General features: G+C 47.3%; 1 protein-coding gene across 2 annotated transcripts in view; it reads left to right on the top strand.

Moving 5' to 3' along the window:
• The window catches only part of TRIO (trio Rho guanine nucleotide exchange factor), a 353,621-nt gene that overhangs the window by 169,059 nt on the left and 167,192 nt on the right, over positions 1–17,370 (top strand). For both annotated transcript variants that reach the window (XM_061129325.1, XM_061129326.1), the window contains exon 10: positions 10,100–10,222. In XM_061129325.1, coding sequence (XP_060985308.1) covers positions 10,100–10,222 — 123 coding nt within the window. The remainder of the gene's footprint in view (positions 1–10,099; positions 10,223–17,370) is intronic.

Below are 17,370 nucleotides of genomic sequence, written 5' to 3'. Positions count from 1 at the left end.
TTTTGATGCAGCATGTGCTTCTTTGCAATGTTGTTTTAGTCGTAGAAGGTGACTGGCAGGGAAAGAAGATGGAGGAGTCATGGTGTCAGTGTGACCGTGAGAACTGAAGTCGTGAGGTTGAAAGCACAATTATTAGTTTCTCTTAATTGTCCCCAAGCTGTCACAAACTGTGAAATATTAACAGTTTCACTGTAATTATTAAAGGATTTTCTCGCCTGTGTCCATATCCCTTGGATCAGGTGCTCATTGCGTATCCACGGGCCAGCATGCACTCTTGCCCCATGAGGGGAGCAGCAGCTGTCCTCCGCCTTCTCCAGCTCTCTGAGCTCCTTGAGGGGCCCAGTCGCATAAGAATAAGCCCCTGGGCCACTCTCTTCAGAAAAGGAAGCTTTTGGGAATAGGCTGATGAGTCTGACCACCTAGCTTGGTGCCGAGCACTAGCTGTGCTTGAATTTGAAAACAGCCAACATTAATTTTTCTAGGTAGAAAGGTAATTATGATAATTGCAAAACCAGTTCATTAAGCCAGGCATGTTTTTCTCAGGAACCAGAACAGGGTAGGATGTGGGCAGGAGAAGGTGTTTTGCAGTCCACGGCTCTGTGAGCATTTTGTAGAAATAATAATTGCTCTTGAAGGGAAACGTTTTGTCAATTAATTGATCGGGAATGGTTTGGACTCGTTATGCAAACAGGAAATTGCTCTGTCGGTTTGGCTTGTGAGACAAGGAACCGAGTTGATAGCATGAAGCAGAGTGAGCAACTGCCCTCAGAGGATTCTGTAGGATGTCAGAACTGAAAATGTGTTTCTGAAACTCGAGAAGTTAATCACACACAGGGAAAAATTCTGCTATCTTGAGCACAGGCCAGGAAAGGTGAGCTGAGGATAAGCGAAGAAAATAGTAGAGCTTTAGAAAGATGCGTCAGCAGAAGATACACTTGTAAAGACCAAAGCAGTCCAAGTCCACAGAAACATAATAAGCGAATTAGAGATCCCACGTGTGGTTTTGTTGGCTTGCTTTGGGTTGTGGAGCGGCATCTGTAAATACTGAGGAAGAAGAAAAACAGCTTCCACACGAGCAGTGAGGATGAAGACGTTTATGTGAAGACAGCCCTCCCAGAAGAGTGTACCCCCGTTTGTGGAAAATTTCTTGCAAGAAAAGATGCGAGACCATTGATAGCGAGTGCCCCCGAGGAAGGGAAGGCTTGGGGGAGATGGCATCTGATTTTTAAAACACGCGTAATTTTGGTTTAGTGGTTAGTTTTCTTTTGTTTGTTTGTTTTTATAACAGGCAAAGGCAATTTCATAATTTCTGTGTGGACAGTGTTTGGGGTGGGAGTCAGGCGCTGTGGGGTGGGAGGGCTTAAGTGCTGTCCCAGAGCAGTAACCCTGCGTCCAAATCAAAGGATGGGGGTGAGGCAGGCGGCTGAAAGGCTTGCTGAAGACTTGCCCAAACACACGTCCTACATACTAGACACTGTTAACCTTGGTCATCGTTAGCTTAAAAATGAAACAAATATCATTTGTCATTCCCAGGTGGTGCTTGTGGTCAGAACCCATCTGCTAGTGCAAGAGACTAAGAGACGTGGGTTCGATCCCTGGGTGGGAAATATCCTCTGGATGATGAAATGGCAACTCACTCCAGTATTCTTGTCTGGAAAATCTCATGGACAGAGGAGCCTGGCGGGCATACACCATAGGGCCACAAAGAGTCGGACTTGACAAAGTGACATCACATGCACGATGTCATATTTCTTGGTGATCACATAGTGTCCTATTCCTTTCATCTCTGGTTTACTCTCAGGGCAGCCCTCAGTGGATGTTTGGCTGAATGAATGAATGAATGAAGACTTGTGTGACTGCCAGGAAGTGTTTTTCAGTTTAGGACCAGCTTCAGTTTACCATAATAACACACTGCATCATTGCTGCACTCCTTCACATGGGGTGGGAGTGTCGGAAGTAGGCCGTAGCAGGATGCCATCAAACCCATTCTCCCACTCAACTGATGTGGTCTGCCCACCTCTCGGCTTGGTGGATTTAGTGGCTTCAACATGTTGAGTGAGGTGAATGGGTGCCAGAAACCCGGTTTCCTGAAGTAGGCTGACTCCCCCCAAAGAAGCCCCTCTGACAGGGAGATCCTCTTCTAAAAAAGCCCATGGGTCCTCCCCTCTAGTCCCACCGCAGTCCTTCATGTGTGTGAGCATCACCCTCACTGAGTTATATCTTGGAAAAACTCTTCTCCAGGTGGGTGTTGGACTATTTTTTTTGGGGTGGGGGTGGGTGTTGGACTGTTAGTTAATACTCTGAGGAAAAAAAAAAGGTCCATTGAATTAGCCCATAACATGCTCCAAGTTAGCGCCTGTGTTTTTACCTGTTGTATGATTTTGCCAAGGCGTGAACTTGATCTTGCCCATTAAGCTGCTCCCCAGATGAGGGAGTAAATAAAACTAGCCACCCTCATGGGGATCGTCTACCTGCTATGCATGTGCCATCTAATGGGACATCTCTGTGCCATAAGGACTTAAGCGGATTTGGGGGTTCCAAGGAGCTTTGTCCAAACCCTAAAACATCAGGGGTACAGCGTGTAATCAAGATGAAGGCTCCTGTACATCGAGATGTAAGGGACAGTTTGGGGGTGCCAGGAAGGCCTTCCTGGGAGATGCACGGTTTGAGCTGGTCTTAGACAGGTGGTTGGAAAGTCAGGCGGTCGAGGACTGGGCGACAGGAACTGGGGGAGAGAGGAGAGATGCAATGGCAGTGTCTGTCTGGAGACCCGGGTGGCGGCAGGTCTGGAACGGTGACCTCCAAGCCTAAGGCTCTGGAGTTGTTTCTGTGAGCTTTGGGACACACTGAGGAGACGGTTTTGTGAACCTGAGCGCCCGGAATGTTTCTGTCCTCTTTAGTGCTCTCGGCCAGCCTACGGAGGGTTAGCGCTTCCCCATTTCACCACATCGAGATCAAACCCACAGGCTGTGGGCTTTGACTTGATTCTGTGGTAGTGGAGAATGGGTAGGCTTAAAACTCAACATTCAAAAAACTAAGATCATGGCATCTGGTCCCATCACTTCATGGCAAATAGATGGGGAAACAATGGGAACAGTGAGAGACTATTTTTGGGGGGCTCCAAAATCGCTGCAGATGGTGACTGCAGCCATGAAATTAAAAGACATCTGCTCCTTGGAAGAAAAGCTATGACCGACCTAGACAGCATATTAAAAAGCAGAGACATTACTTTGCCAACAAAGGTCCGTCTAGTGAAAGGTATGGTTTTTCCAGTAGTCATATATGGATGTTAGAGTTGGACGATAAAGAAAGCTGAGTGCCAAAAAATTGATGCTTTTGAACTGTGGTGTTGGAGAAGACTCTTGAGAGTCCCTTGGACTGCAAGGAGATCCAACCAGTCCATTCTAAAGGAAATCAGTCCTAGGTGTTCATTGGAAGGACTAATGTTGAAGCTGAAACTCCAAGACTTTGGCCACCTGATAGGAAGAACTGATTCATTTGAAAAGACCCTGATGCTGGGAAAGGTTGAAGGTGGGAGGAGAAGGGGACGACAGAGGATGAGATAGTTGGATGGCTTTACCAACTCAATGGACATGAGTTTGAGTAGGCTCCGGGAGTTGGTGATGGACAGGAAAACCTGGCATGCTGCAGTCATGGGATTGCAGAGTCAGACACGACTGAGCGACTGAACTGAAATGAACTGAGAGGACGGGATCCACTCATCCTGGAATGATGGCTCTGGTTGTAGGGTGACGAGTGCGGTGTGAGAGCAAGATTCCAGGTGCGGAGATAGGCTCGGTCCCCATCATTGACCAACATGCAAGTCAGGGGGTCTTGGAGGACAGGGATGAAAGTCTAAGGGGCACTGGACTATGTCTTATTCTCTGGTGTTTTTAGCAAGTGTCTGGGATAATAGATACTCAGTATTTGTTGAATGAATGAATGAGTGGATGAAGAAATGGAAGAAATTCCCCGATTTTGCTAATTGAAGACTTTGTTTACTTTAGAATGGGGGAGAGTTGGCCCTCCATTGGAGTTGTTGTCTAACTGGATCTTCATGAAGGAACCTTCATGGTTAATGTTGGGGAGTTAGGGGTGACCGGAGAAGGGAGGGATCACTTCCTTGCCTGGGAACGTTGCCAGCATGGGAGATCTTTAAAATATTGACGATTTCGGCCCCTTGAACACGAAGAAATGGGTTTCAGGAGAAGCAATGGGTCCACGGAGAAGCAAGTCGTGGTTCCGCCTTGGGTCCTGGGCTGCTAGGCTTTTGCCAGCTAGGTTTTTGACATCCTTCCATGATGCCTGACCCCGGGGGTTCTACCCACACAGGGCCTGGCTCTTTCAGGGATGGTCCCTGCATCTCACCTGTCCTGTGCTTGTTACTTGAAGTCAGAAGGATGGATTTTCTCATGGGATCATTACGGAACCTCAGGGTTTAATATCCTCTTCTGTTTACATTCCCACAGTCACAGATCTGATTGTGTCTCCTGATAAAAATGGTTAGGGGATGTCCATCTTTCCTGGAGAATTTCTCAGGTAGAGTTAGGGAATCCTGGAGCGAATATTTGCTTAGGGATTGAGAACCTGCCAGGAGCAGACAGAGGCTGACTGCTGATCTTTTTGGTGGCTTCAGAGCGAGCTTTCAGTGCCTTTTATCACAGGACCGGAGAAGAGACTTGACTGTCAGTCATCTTAGTAACCGCAGCTCGGAAGGAGCCCACAGTTCAACTGTTAAGAAAGGTGGGAGAAGACACTAATCTCTTGCCCACAGGGGATGCGATAAGGAAGGCAGGGTGTGGAGCTGGGAGCCAGTGGGACGGGGCTTGGGAACCCAGGGGACTTAGGGGTCGGGATGACAAGAAGAGGACAGAGCCCAGGACAAGCCCCAGGCATCTTGGTCTCCCCACTGTGGAGACCAGCCGCATCACCAGGGGCCCGTAAGACAGCCGTCCTCAGCCTTTTTTGCACCAGGCACCAGTTTCATGGAAGACACTCTCCACGGACCAGGGGACAGTTTCAGGATGATTCAAGCGCGTTATGTTTATTATGCACTTTATTTCTTTATTATTACATCAGCTCCCCCTCAGATCATCAGGCATTAGATCCTAGAGGCTGGGGACCCTTGCCCTAAGGGGAAAGTGCCAAGGGATTAACTGTGTATGCATATGTGTGTATGTGTATTTCTATAGTTGTATGTGTATATCTATAGTTCAGTAGCTAGACTGAAGCTGTGCATAACATCTGGACCTATATCCTAGATAACATGTGGAAATATTAAGATGCTCCTTGGACAACTTTGGACTGTTTTAGATTGATTTCCAAATTAAGAATGGGAAAAGTAATTTTTAAAGGTGTCAGCCTGTCTTGGTGGTGATGGTTTGGTTGGAGTTTGATGAGAATATCCAAGGTGAGGGCTTCCCCAGTGGCTCAGATGGTAAAGAATCCATCTATAATGCGGGAGACCTGGGTTCCATCCCTGGGTGGGGAAGATCCCCTGGAGGAGGGCGTGGCACCCCGCTTTAGTGTTCTTGCCTGGAGAATCCCGTGGACAGAGGAGCCGGGCGGGCTACAGTCAGGGGTCGCCCAGAGTCGGACACGACTGAGCCGCTGCGCACGGCACATCCGAGGTGAAGCTTTGTGGTTAACAACCTACCTACCTCCTTTCTTCCCGGCCTCCTTCCCTGAGGTTGTTTGTTGTCCTTAAGAAATTTTATGTACTTCCGTAATTACAGCCAGGATAATATCAGGAGGAGTGAGTTGTATTCAGGAGATGGATGGATGGATGGATGGATGGATGGGTGGATGGATGGGTGGACGGATGATGGAAAAGTTTAGAAGCCTGCCAGCCTCTTTCTGAGGCCTTTCCCCGTGATTCTGCCCCTGCTCCCTTCCAGCCAAGAAGGTGTGCGTGGAGCATGGTTCCTGGTTTTCCCGGGCTCTCGTGGAGGTTATGCAGAAGAGCTCCTGCAACGCAGGGCAAATGGTTCTGAATCATATGTTTGCTCTGTGTAGCTGGAATGTGGTACTTTTAAAAAAAAAAAAAAAAGCTTCTTTTTTCAAGTGAGCCTTAGGCTTAGTCTACTTTGAAATGTTCCAGAACCTGTTTTTTAAAGTGTATTCATTTATGTTGGCTGTGCTGGGTCTTCGTTGTGCACAGGGGCTACTTTCTCGTCCTGGTGCACAGACTTCTCACTGCAGCGGCTTCTCTTGGGCAGCGCACGGGCTCCAGGCCTGCGGGCTCCAGAGCTGTGGTTCTCAGGCTTTGAGTGCAGGCTCAGTGTTTGGGGCACAGGAGTTTAGTTGCTCCTCGGCATGTGAGATCTTCTCAGACTTCCCAGGGAAGTCCTGGAAACCATTAAAAAGAAAAAAATGGTTAGGAGTAAATTATAGAAGAAGCTTAATTCTAATTTTGAAATACATCGATGCAAGAAATGAGGAACTGTGGGCTCCGCTGGAGAGGAATAGAGAAATGGCAGGGACCGTTGGTTGTCAGGCCCTGGTGAATGCTGGAACTAGAAGGTTCCTCCTCGCCCCCTCAGTCTCCAAGAGCCCACAGACACGTGTTGAGTTTTGTGTCTGCTTCATTTCACTGTAAATGTTAATGCCACACACATCAGTTCAGTTCAGTCACTCAGTTGTGTCCAGCTCTCTGTGACCCCATGGACTGCAGCACGCCAGGCCTCCCTGTCCATCACCAACTCCCAGAGTTAACTCAAACTCATGTCCATTGAGTCGGTGATGCCATTCAACCATCTCATCCTCTGTCATCCCCTTCTCCTCCCGCCTTCAATCTTTCCCAGCATCAGGGTCTTTTCAAATGAATCATTTCTTTGCATCAGGCGGCCAGAGTACTGGAGTTTCAGCTTCAGCATCAGTCCTTCCAATGACTATTTAGGACTGATTTCCTTTAGGATGGACGGGTTAGATCATGCCATGTACATCACAGAATTCAGAGCTGCAGGGCCCTGTATACAGGTCAGGTCTGTATTTGCCATCATCGCTTACAGCCTTGTAATTACATTACAAGCAGGGAGTGAAGTTAAGCAATCTGTAAAATTTCTTGCACGGCTGACCTTTTGGCTTAGATGCTGAGACCACTGTCTGGGTCTTAAGTCTCGGTGGCTCCCTGTGGGGTGACCTCAGCCTTGGAGCTGTCACGGTGCCATTAGAGGGCACTGAAGTACAGAGGAACGAGCTTGCCCCACATCCTCTGAACAGCAAGGAGGCATCGACTTCCCAGCCTTGTTCTGCCTATAAAAGAAGGACCGACTTCTGCCCTTTTCCTGGCCTGGTTGTTCTTCTAGGGGAGGTCACAGGCAGGGAGATGGCAGCCACCCCCACTGCTGAGTGAAGGAGGGGCCGGCTGCCCTGCCTTGATGGAGCTCCTGATTGGAAATATTTTTATGTATTAAATGGAAAGTTCTACAAGCTTGTCTTTCAGATGCTTCTTGGGCAGGTGCATTCATTCAGGATTCCTCGGCCATCTGGGAAACTTGCGAGGAGCAAAAGCCTTGTTGGGAAGTTTGGTTTTGAGTATGATCTTTTTTGTTCAGTTGCTAAGTCATGTCGTACATTTTATAATCACCTGCCACTGTTTTCAAAATGCGCTTTGGATTTGTAGTCTTCTTTGATTTACTTTCATGTTTGTTGGAAATATAGTTTCACCTGGTATTTATAATTCTGTCTAAAAGAAACCACTAGAAAAATTGTAGCCCATTTGTAAATCCTGAGTGGTCAGATCATAATAGCTTTTCTTTCCAACTGATGCTTTCTGAAGGCTAAGAAAAACAAATTCATATTTTTTTTAAACAAAAACTATGTTTTGCTTCCGCCAGCTCTTTCTATGGAATAGCGTTTGTCTCTTACTTTTTGAAATTGTGCCTTTACTTCAAGTCTGTGTTGAGTTATCAGTACTCATCAGGTTTGCTGTTTCCCAAACCTTGTTTTTCTCTCTACAAAACTATTGAGGAATATACAGAATATTTTATAGTTGTAGTTTTAAAAAAGTGTCTCCTAGCCCTTTTGTGCAGGTGGAAGGTAGCATGGGTGTTACATATCTCTTGACTCTTTTCAAATTTAATATATTAATAGTTGGTCCTAATCTTCTGTCTGGTGCTGGACTCGTGCCCAGAGGACAGTTCGATTCACTGTATCCATTCTTTGAAGTGGAGACACCATGAAGTTGTCATTGGACATTCCTTTAGGAGTGAGAGGGGAACCTGCGTTCTGTAATATGTCCTAGGAGACTGTCCCATAAACTACAGCAGCTTGATGTCACGATGCCAGTGGCATTACTTACTAATGGCGGTACTGAAGGTCTCTCTGATCTCTCTCTCTCTCTCTCTCTCTCTCTCTCTCTCACACACACACACACACACACACACACACACACACACACACACACACACACACACACACACACACACATCTACTCATTCTAAAGGGTCTTTACAGAGGACCACCAGAGGTCTCTCTGATCTCTCTCTCTCTCTCTCTCTCTCTCTCTCTCTCTCACACACACACACACACACACACACACACACACACACATCTACTCATTCTAAAGGGTCTTTACAGAGGACCACCAGAGATTTATTCAGGCTCCCAGCCCATTTTCTTTACAAGCACTGCTAGCTTGCTAAGCTCTGTGCAGAAAGGTCCCTGCCCTCGATCAGGCCAGAAGGTCGCTGGCGTGGAGCGGAGGAGGACACGTCCAGTTGTCCCTGTAGAGCGGGCTCTGGCCCTTTCCAGCTGCCTGTTTCTAGATGTCTGTCTGCACAGCTGATCTGTCTAGGGTGCAGGTGACAAAGGGCGAGGGACCGGTTTTGTAGCCACGAACCTCAAATTAAGGCCACTTTTATTTAGGTTTTTTAAATGAAATATCATTGGCATGCAGCGTTAGGTTAGCGTCAGGTGTGCTCTGTAATGGCCTGACCTTTGCACACACCATGAAATGATCACCGTGATAAATTTAGCACCCACCTGTCTCCGTGCAGAGCTGATTGCAGTGTTAGCAACGCCGTGAGTTACACCCCCGACCCTGAGGTGCCTTTACTTTAGCCATTTACCTGCAGACTGAAGTGACTGGTCCTCTTCCAGGGTCCTTCTAGACCACTGTTCTGGCCACGCGGCCCCAGTCAGTTCTTTAGTCCAACATCGTTTGAATCTGTGTGTTTAAGTTACTATGGTTACTAATTACCAAGTCAGAGGTGACCATTAGTACTTTTGCAACACAGGAAATACATGAACAAGTGCCTTCAGGTATTTAAATAATATCTTTTCGTGAAAGTTTCTAGCTAAAGACATCACTGTGGTTTTTTTTGGCTGGTTCTCCCCTCTCCATCAGAAGGAGACAAATGTGTCTTTGATGTGGTCTGAATGTTTTGTTTGGTACTGTGTGCAGTTTCTCAAGTGCAGAAGCCAGTGAGCTGCTCAGTTCCAGTCGTGACCTTAAACACGCTGGGTTGCCTTGTTTTACTTTCACTCTTTCTTCAGTGTGGCGGATTTCAACTGTCAAGAACTTTTATGTGTTTTTGTTCATGAAATATTCAGCTTTCACAACAGCTTAGTTTATGGAATAAATTATCCTCAAAGACCAGGGCAGAGGCCTTTAAGTGTTTCGTTTTCTTGAGTTTTACTTATATGTTTCGTCTCTTAGAAGAGACAGGAAAACATGAACTCAGTAGTTAAAAACTGGAATTGTCTGAGTCGTGAAGCTTGGAGCCTTATGTTAAGTTAAAGCGCTCCTCTGCGTCTTGATAACTCTGATCCCACACAAAACCCAGGCAGTGTGGGTGGCTCGGTGATGTGTGAACTGGGGTGAGACTTAACTGAATTGTCATTGCATGTAACATGTGTACATAAGGAGATTTGCACTTATTAAAGTAAGAGCTGATTACTCCTGATCATGATGGGAAGGCTAATGGAGGTGTAATTCTCAACAAGTTAGTGTCTGGTTGCCTCCACTTTTTTTCCTCCCTTGTTTCTTGTGTCTTACAGAGTTTTGATAAGAGAACTGTGTCTTTAATGGATAGCCCTTCACACAGAACAAGGCCAGCATGGTTTTGATGGCATGTGTGTCTGTGTTTCATTGTAGGTGCTGGACTGGATCGAGAACCATGGAGAAGCATTTCTGAGCAAACACACAGGTGTAGGGAAATCGCTCCATCGGGCCAGGGCTTTGCAGAAACGTCATGAGGATTTTGAAGAAGTAGCACAGGTAAGACCTTACCGTTTTCTCCCATAATATCTGTGCTGTTGGTTTTGAATTACGGTTTTAACCCCATTTCTGATGACTTAGCTTCAGCAAGGCGTGTTGGAGATGATGCTTAGATTTCAGAGTGAAGCTGTCTCTGTCTGGGCACAAAGATGACTTAGACAGTGGATCCTATGGTAATATGTGATGGTCTGGAAACAGGAACATGTCTCGGATGTTTTTGCCATATTTCTTGTACTGGTTTCTGTTGACTAGTTTGTAAATTGGGGAATAGCAGTCCTTGAATGTCTATAATGATGGGCCAACATTTCTTTCCCCTCTTCTCTTTCCTTTAAATGCTTGTGCTTCAGAAATAGGAGGCAGGGGGTGGTTCGTTCACAGCCCAGGAGTTTGAATGTCGACTGTGATCCTCTCCAGCTGTGTGACTTTGGAAAAGTCTCTTAACCTTTCTGAGGCTGACTCCCTGACCTGAGAAGTAGGTATGGTGGGGGCTGCTGGAAGGAAAAGGAAGTCAGGTGTGTGTGATCCTGCCATGGCTGGTATATCTGGCCCAGGTCTTCCCTGCAGCTCGCGGTTGCTTGGTAAACGTGCCTCTCCTTTTGCTTTCTGTTTTAAAAGAAAGAGGAGTGAAAGAAGAAGGGATCATCTTCCCGTGATCTGTATACGAAGCTCTAGGAGCTGGGGTAAAAGTTGTTTTCAGAAGTTGTAGGGTGAATCCATCCTGAGACACCTGGTAAACCTGAGGGATACCGAAGGCAAAGTCTCAACCACCAGAGAGAGATGACGGCGTCCCATCCCTGAGAAAGACTCGAAGCTGACTTCTCACCCGTCACTGCAGATGCTGGAAGACAGATGCTGGAAGACGGCGGGATGGAGTCCCGAGGGAGAGGAATGCTGAACCTGGAATCCCACACGCAGTGGATGTCAGTTTGACAGTGAGGCTGAAATAGACCACGACTTGAGAGAGGTCCCCAGTCATGCATAGAAGCCCTGCAGCACACGGCTCAGTCAGAGTCACGGGAGCCCCCCTCCTAACAGACGCCGCCAGTGCAGGGGCTCGGTGGCGCTCACGCCACTGTCACGGGCATATGGAACACGGCTGGTGTGGTGCAGCCAAGCATGCAGCAGTGTTTGTTGAATAAATGAATTAAATGAATATAAAGGAAGTATGAGAAGGAAGAGGGGGCTTCCCAGGTGGCACAGTGGGTAGGAATCTGCCTGCCAATGCAGGCGATGTGGGTTCTATTCCTGGGTCAGGATCCCATGGAGAAGGAAAAGGCAACCTGCTCCAGTATTCTTGCCTGGAGAATCCCATGGACAGAGGGACTTGGCAGGCCACAGTCCATGGGGTCACAAAGAGTTGGACACGACTGATCACTTGAGAAGAAAGGACCGAGATTGACAGTGAGCATAGCAATTGGTAAATGTGTTTGTAAATCAAAGGATTGACCATTTAGGCAAAAGACGACAGACTTTGGGGGAGGTTAAAAACACGATGGGAGAGACTTCCCTCTACTAAGGGGACGACAGAGGACGAGATGGTTGGATGGATATGAGTTTGAACAGACTCCAGGAGATGGTGATGGACAGGGAGGCCTGGTGTGCTGCAGTCCATGGGGTCACAAAGAGTCGGACATGACTGAGCGACTGAATAACAACAACAGAGACTTTCCTGGTGCCAGTTGTTGAGAATCTGCCTTCCAATGCAAGGGACGCAAGTTTGATCCTTTGTTGGGGAAGTAAGATCCCACATGCTGCAGGGCATCACAGCTACTGAGTCTGCGTGCTGCAGTGAAGACCCGTTGCAGCCAATAAATGCATCCATCAAACCAAACCAAAGCAAAACCCCCGCAGAGTGAGATGGAGCAAAGCCCTAGAGCCCTTGAACACAGAAGGTGGAGCGCTCTCCTGAGGGGTATGGCAGGAGGTAGTGTATCTTAGATTTGTAAACTCTGGTGTGTGTGGTAGCATTGTTGAATGACCTCTAAAGACGGGATAGAAAGCACCACTTTCCATAAGTATAAAGAAAAAAGAACTGCAGAAAACCAGGTAAATAAACTCTCAGGAAAAGGGGTCTAGTGGAAGTGAAAGAAAGAACAACAAAAATCATGTAAGAAATCCAAAGTAAGATATAGCATGTGTGCGTGTATGTGCTAAGTCGCTTCAGTCATGTCCTTTTCTTTACAACCCTGTGGACTGCAGCCTGCCAGACTCCTTTCGGCCATTCTCCAGGCAAGAATACTGGAGTGAGTTGCCACGCCCCTCTCCAGGAGATCTTCCCAACCTCAGGACTGAACCCACGTCTCCTATACCTCCTGCATTGGTAGGCAGATTCTTTACCACCAGTGCCACCAGGGAAGCCCAGGATGTGGCAATTTGTCCCTAAATAGCAGTGATCACACTAAACGCAAAATAGATTATACTTGTTAAAAGAGTCTCTGTATATATATTTTTTTTAATATACAGGAAGTTTGAAAGTATTTAGCTGTTTGCTAAGTCATGTCTGACTCTTTGCCACCCTGTGGACTGCAGCACACCATGAAAGAATATGAAGTGTTAGAAAAAGAGCCACAAGGCAAATACGAATCATTGGAAATTGGTGTAGAAACATTGATATTAAGCAAATAGACTTGAAAGCATAAAAACACTAGAAATAAAGAGAGCCTTCGATTATAAAAGGAAAAGTATCTATATACATCTGATGATTTCATCTCGAAATCTGTAACCCTGAATAAGTAGGAGTAAACCTCAGCTGTGTGTGTCCGTGGGTTTTACATCGCAGGGGGTGCACTTGTGTGCTGGGTTCATCAGGGAACTGATGTGAGAGGTAGTCATGGGATAAGACAGCAAACTGCGCTTCAGTCCTGTTCAGTGAAAATGCCTCTTAAAAGTTACCTCCTTGCCAGTCTTCATGTGTAAAGTTAAAGTGACAACCCAGCCTTCACCTTTCTTGATCTTAGAAGCAGGTTGGGAAAGGCTGTGTTCAACAGCCTTCCTGCCCCTGGGGTGGGTCTGTGGACTTCTCTTTTCCAGGTTACATGTGAGCTTCCTTCTTATGGATGCTGGTAAATATTTTGCCTTGCTCTTACAGCCGAAGAAATATGCGCTATAATCGCCCCTTGACATTTCCATCAGATAAGCTCCTGCCACAGCCATGTGGTTTGAGGATGGATTTGAGATTCGGATCCTCTGAGCGAAGACACCAGGCACCAAAGACCCTAAGAGGCGGGACAGCAATCACCTGCCCCAAGTAGTTTATTCACCCGGGACTGTGGGCTCGCCCGGCTGGCCCCTTTCTCGTGCCTTGACGAGTGCACCCCAGCGTTGTCTGCCGTGTATCCCTCTGCGGCCAGCACCCCGTGGACCCCTCCTTCCAATTCCTGTGGTTCCTTTCGCTCTTAATTAGGGAGCTCCCTTCTGTGGCTACCTTTGAAGCCCTGTTCATGGTGAACTTACTTCCTCAGATCTAAGATGACCATCAACGCTTGTCAACACTGGTGTTCAGGGCAGCGAGGATGGGGCGCTTTCTTTGTGGGAGACATTGGTGCCTTTGGGTCTCCAGGGGAGCCAAGGGTTGCAGCAGCAGCACCCCGGGCAGAGGGCTGCCTTCACACGAGTTCTGGGAAAGGCAGGGCCTTGTCTGCACCATTCCCCCGACTTTCATGTCTTTCATATCATCCTTGGCACCTTGTCCCTGGGATTCTAGGAGCTTTTCCCTTTAATTGGAAGTCCTTAAGCTCAGATCTGAACTGTGCATGAAAAAAAAGACAAACCCCTTAAGTGTAAACAGCTTTTGCTCACTTTACAGACATCTGCCCTTGTTTCCCTCTGTCTAGTTTTCACCTGATCACTGGTCGTGTGCCAGGCATTCTGCCAGGCAGGCCTCGGACAGACACCCGCCTCTCCTCTCGGGGGCCTCTCTCCTTCGCAGACCCGCCTGGGTGGGAGCAGCCTCTGCGCTCTCCACCTGAACTTGGCCACCTGTGCCCCCTCCCACCCCAGTGCCAGGGCCCGGCCACTCACCTCTGGCCTCTTCCCCCAGCATCTCCAGCTTCTCTTTCTCTTCGCTCTTTTCCTTCTGGGATGAAATATTTAACAACCCTCCCCTCACTTGTCGGCTTCCCTGGTGGCTCAGATGGTAAAGGATCTGCCTGCAATGCAGGAGACCCAGGTTCAATCCCTGGGTTGGGACAATCCCCTGGAGAAGGGAATGGCAACCCACTCCAGTATCCTTGCCTGGAAAACCCCACGGACAGAGGAGCCTGGTGGGCTACAGTCTATGGGGTTGCAAAGAGTCAGACGAGACTGAGTGACTAACATATAGACATATCCCCTCTCTTGAAGACTGTCCCTTGATTCTGCTCCATGTTTTTAGAGACCGGCTGGTTTTGAAGGACTGTTGAGTGACTTTCCCTGGCCCCCTCATTGCCGTATGGCAGGCCGACTAGCTTTCTGCGTCTCTAGCTGATAAAACTGTGACCCGGGGCCTGCAGGGACGTGCCATGGCCCAGGGTGGACATTCAGCACTCTCATAATTGACCGTAACCTGGACCAGCCACTTAGGTAAATCCCCTCCACTCACCTTCGAGTGAAAATCTCCGATCCTTTCTGTGTCCACTAACACGTGTCCAGATTAGTGTGTGTGCAGCCTCAGCCCCGAGGGCTCACTGACCGTGTGCCAGGCCCGCCCCCCGTGTACCTGCAGAGACCACGTGTCACTGCCCCCTTCGGGCTGATTCTGAAGAGTGTATTCTGCTCAGAGTACACAGAATGGGTGGGGCGGCGGGGGGCGCACCCCTGTAGACCCTAGACAGTAAGAACAGATTAGGTATAGTACAGTGGGGACATTCACACCTGAAGAAATAGGGTGGCCTTCTTTTCTTTAGTCCCCCACCTTGCCTGATAAAGGTCCTTTGAGGGGGCTGGGAAGACAGTATTTGAAATCAGGAGAGCCCTGGGCTGCACGGTGGCTCCAGATGGAGGCTGGTTTGATTAAGACCATGTGCAGTAGATTGGGGCTCGGCAAGCAGTGGTCCCGGTATCAAGCCAGATCGCGTTCTGTGTTTGTAGCTTCATTCATGGAAAGCTGTCTGGCTCTTCCCAGAGAAGAAAGTAACATCAGCCTTGCTCTCCTGTAGGGAGGGCCGAGACCCTGAATGACTGCCTTCCCCAGCTTTCCCTCTCCGCCTTCTCATCTCTGAAGGCTTTCTGTCAAAACAAAGTGTAACGCACGTCCTGTGTCCGAGGTAAATCTAAGGTCATGCTTCAGATTTATGGGGTTCTTTTGGACAGAATGGCCTTAGGAGGCGCCTTCAAAACAGAAGCAGAAGCATCTTCATTGCTTAATGAAGAACCTTTTCTCATTTCTCTGAAATGTGCTCGTAAGGTAAACAGATTTTGGGTTTAGGGAGAAGAAATCTCTTTTTCCAAGTTAAGTTTAAGGCACATTAGTGTGTGCCTTGGGGTTTTGTTTTTGAAAGGTCCTTTGTAAAATGAGTTCTTAATTGTCTGTAATTTCAAGATGTTGAACTGGCATTGTATTAAACGAATTTTTCTTCAAATTGACTTCTTCAAAACTTGACGTGGTGAAGGAACAAGACAGAGATTCAGAAAGGAAGTGTCGAAAGTCTTATGGTTGAATTCACTTAAAAGGTACTAAATATAGATTATTCTATAGAACAGTTCTGGTGTTTGGAGAAGGAGGAACCTGGAAAGAGCTTCGTGTTTACTTGGTGGCAGCAAGTCCTGCAGCTGGTGTGACTGCTGCAGGCCCTTGACTGCACCACCGGGCCTCGGTCTCGGGCTGGTTCAGACCTGCCGGTCCGGCATCCGACCATTTCTGCACACAGTCTGGCAGAGCCGAGAACCTCCTGACTGATCTGAAGACCCATTCCTTCTTTATGTTGTACAGTGATTGTGAGTAGAATGACTCCACGCTAATGAATTTTTGGAGTGTGGGAGATACAACCATGCTGCATGCTCACACTGGAGTTTTTAAAAAGATACTAACAGTGCTTTCCACGTGAAGCTTTTTACAAGTGACTCTGGGAAAACAAGGTGCTGTTTGACACCTTCTTTTACCTTCTAAAGAAACATCCAAGTCAATGTTCCTTTTTAGATTTACAAAGCTGTGCAGTCCCTATCAAACTACCAATGATATTTTTCACAGAACTGGAACAAAAAATTTTACAGTTTGTATGGAAACACAAAAGACCCCAAATAGCCAAAGCAGTTTTGACAAAGAAAAACTGACCTGGAGGAATCAAGCTTCCTGACTTCGGACTGTACTACAAAGCTGCAGTCATCAAGACAGTGTGGTACTGGCACAGAAGCAGGAATATAGACGAATGGAACAAGCTGGAAAGCCCAAAGATTGGACTTACACACCTATGGGCACCTTACCTTTGACAGAAGAGGCAAGAATATGCAATGAAGATGGAGAAAAGACAGCCTCGTCAATAAATGGCCCTGGGAAAACCGGACAGCTCCATGTAAAAGAATGAAACTAGAACACTTCCTAACGTCATATGCAAAAATAAACTCAAAATGGATTAGAGACTTAAGTGTAAGGTCAGAAACTATAAAGCTCTTAGAGGAAAACAGGCAGGAGACTCTGACGTACATCATAGCAAGATCCTCTGTGACCCACCTCCTAGAGTAATGGAAATAAAAATAAATGAGACCTAATTAAACTTAAAAGCTTTTGCACAGCAAAGGAAACAGTAAACAAGATTAAAAGACATCCCTCAGAATGGGAGAAAATAATTGCAAATGAAACAACTGACAAAGGATTAATCTCTACAGGTTTTAAACTCACAGGAAAGTTGGAAATACAGCCCAGAGAACTTGCTTCCGTCCAACCATTGTCTATTTCCTACCAAAAAGGACGTCATCTTGTACAACTGGAATTGCCCCATGAGAATCAGGAAACTGACGCTGACACGTGACTACCTTCTAACACTCAGACCCCGCAGTGTCCCTGTCTGACGGATCCCATATAGAGTCACCGGACACATTCGGTGTCCTTAGGCCTAGAGCTGCTCCTCGGCCCTTCCTTAACTTCTGTGTCCCGATGTTTTGGAGAAGGCCCCTCACGTTGGGTTTGTCTGATGTCTCCTCTCGGTTGTATTCTGGTTACACGTCTTCAGCAG

This window comes from Dama dama, chromosome 25, assembly GCF_033118175.1.
Source record: "Dama dama isolate Ldn47 chromosome 25, ASM3311817v1, whole genome shotgun sequence".
In the NCBI taxonomy this organism is placed as follows: domain Eukaryota; kingdom Metazoa; phylum Chordata; class Mammalia; order Artiodactyla; family Cervidae; genus Dama; species Dama dama.
Note: the sequence above shows the minus strand (reverse complement) of the source record. Positions and strands in the feature narration are given on the sequence as shown.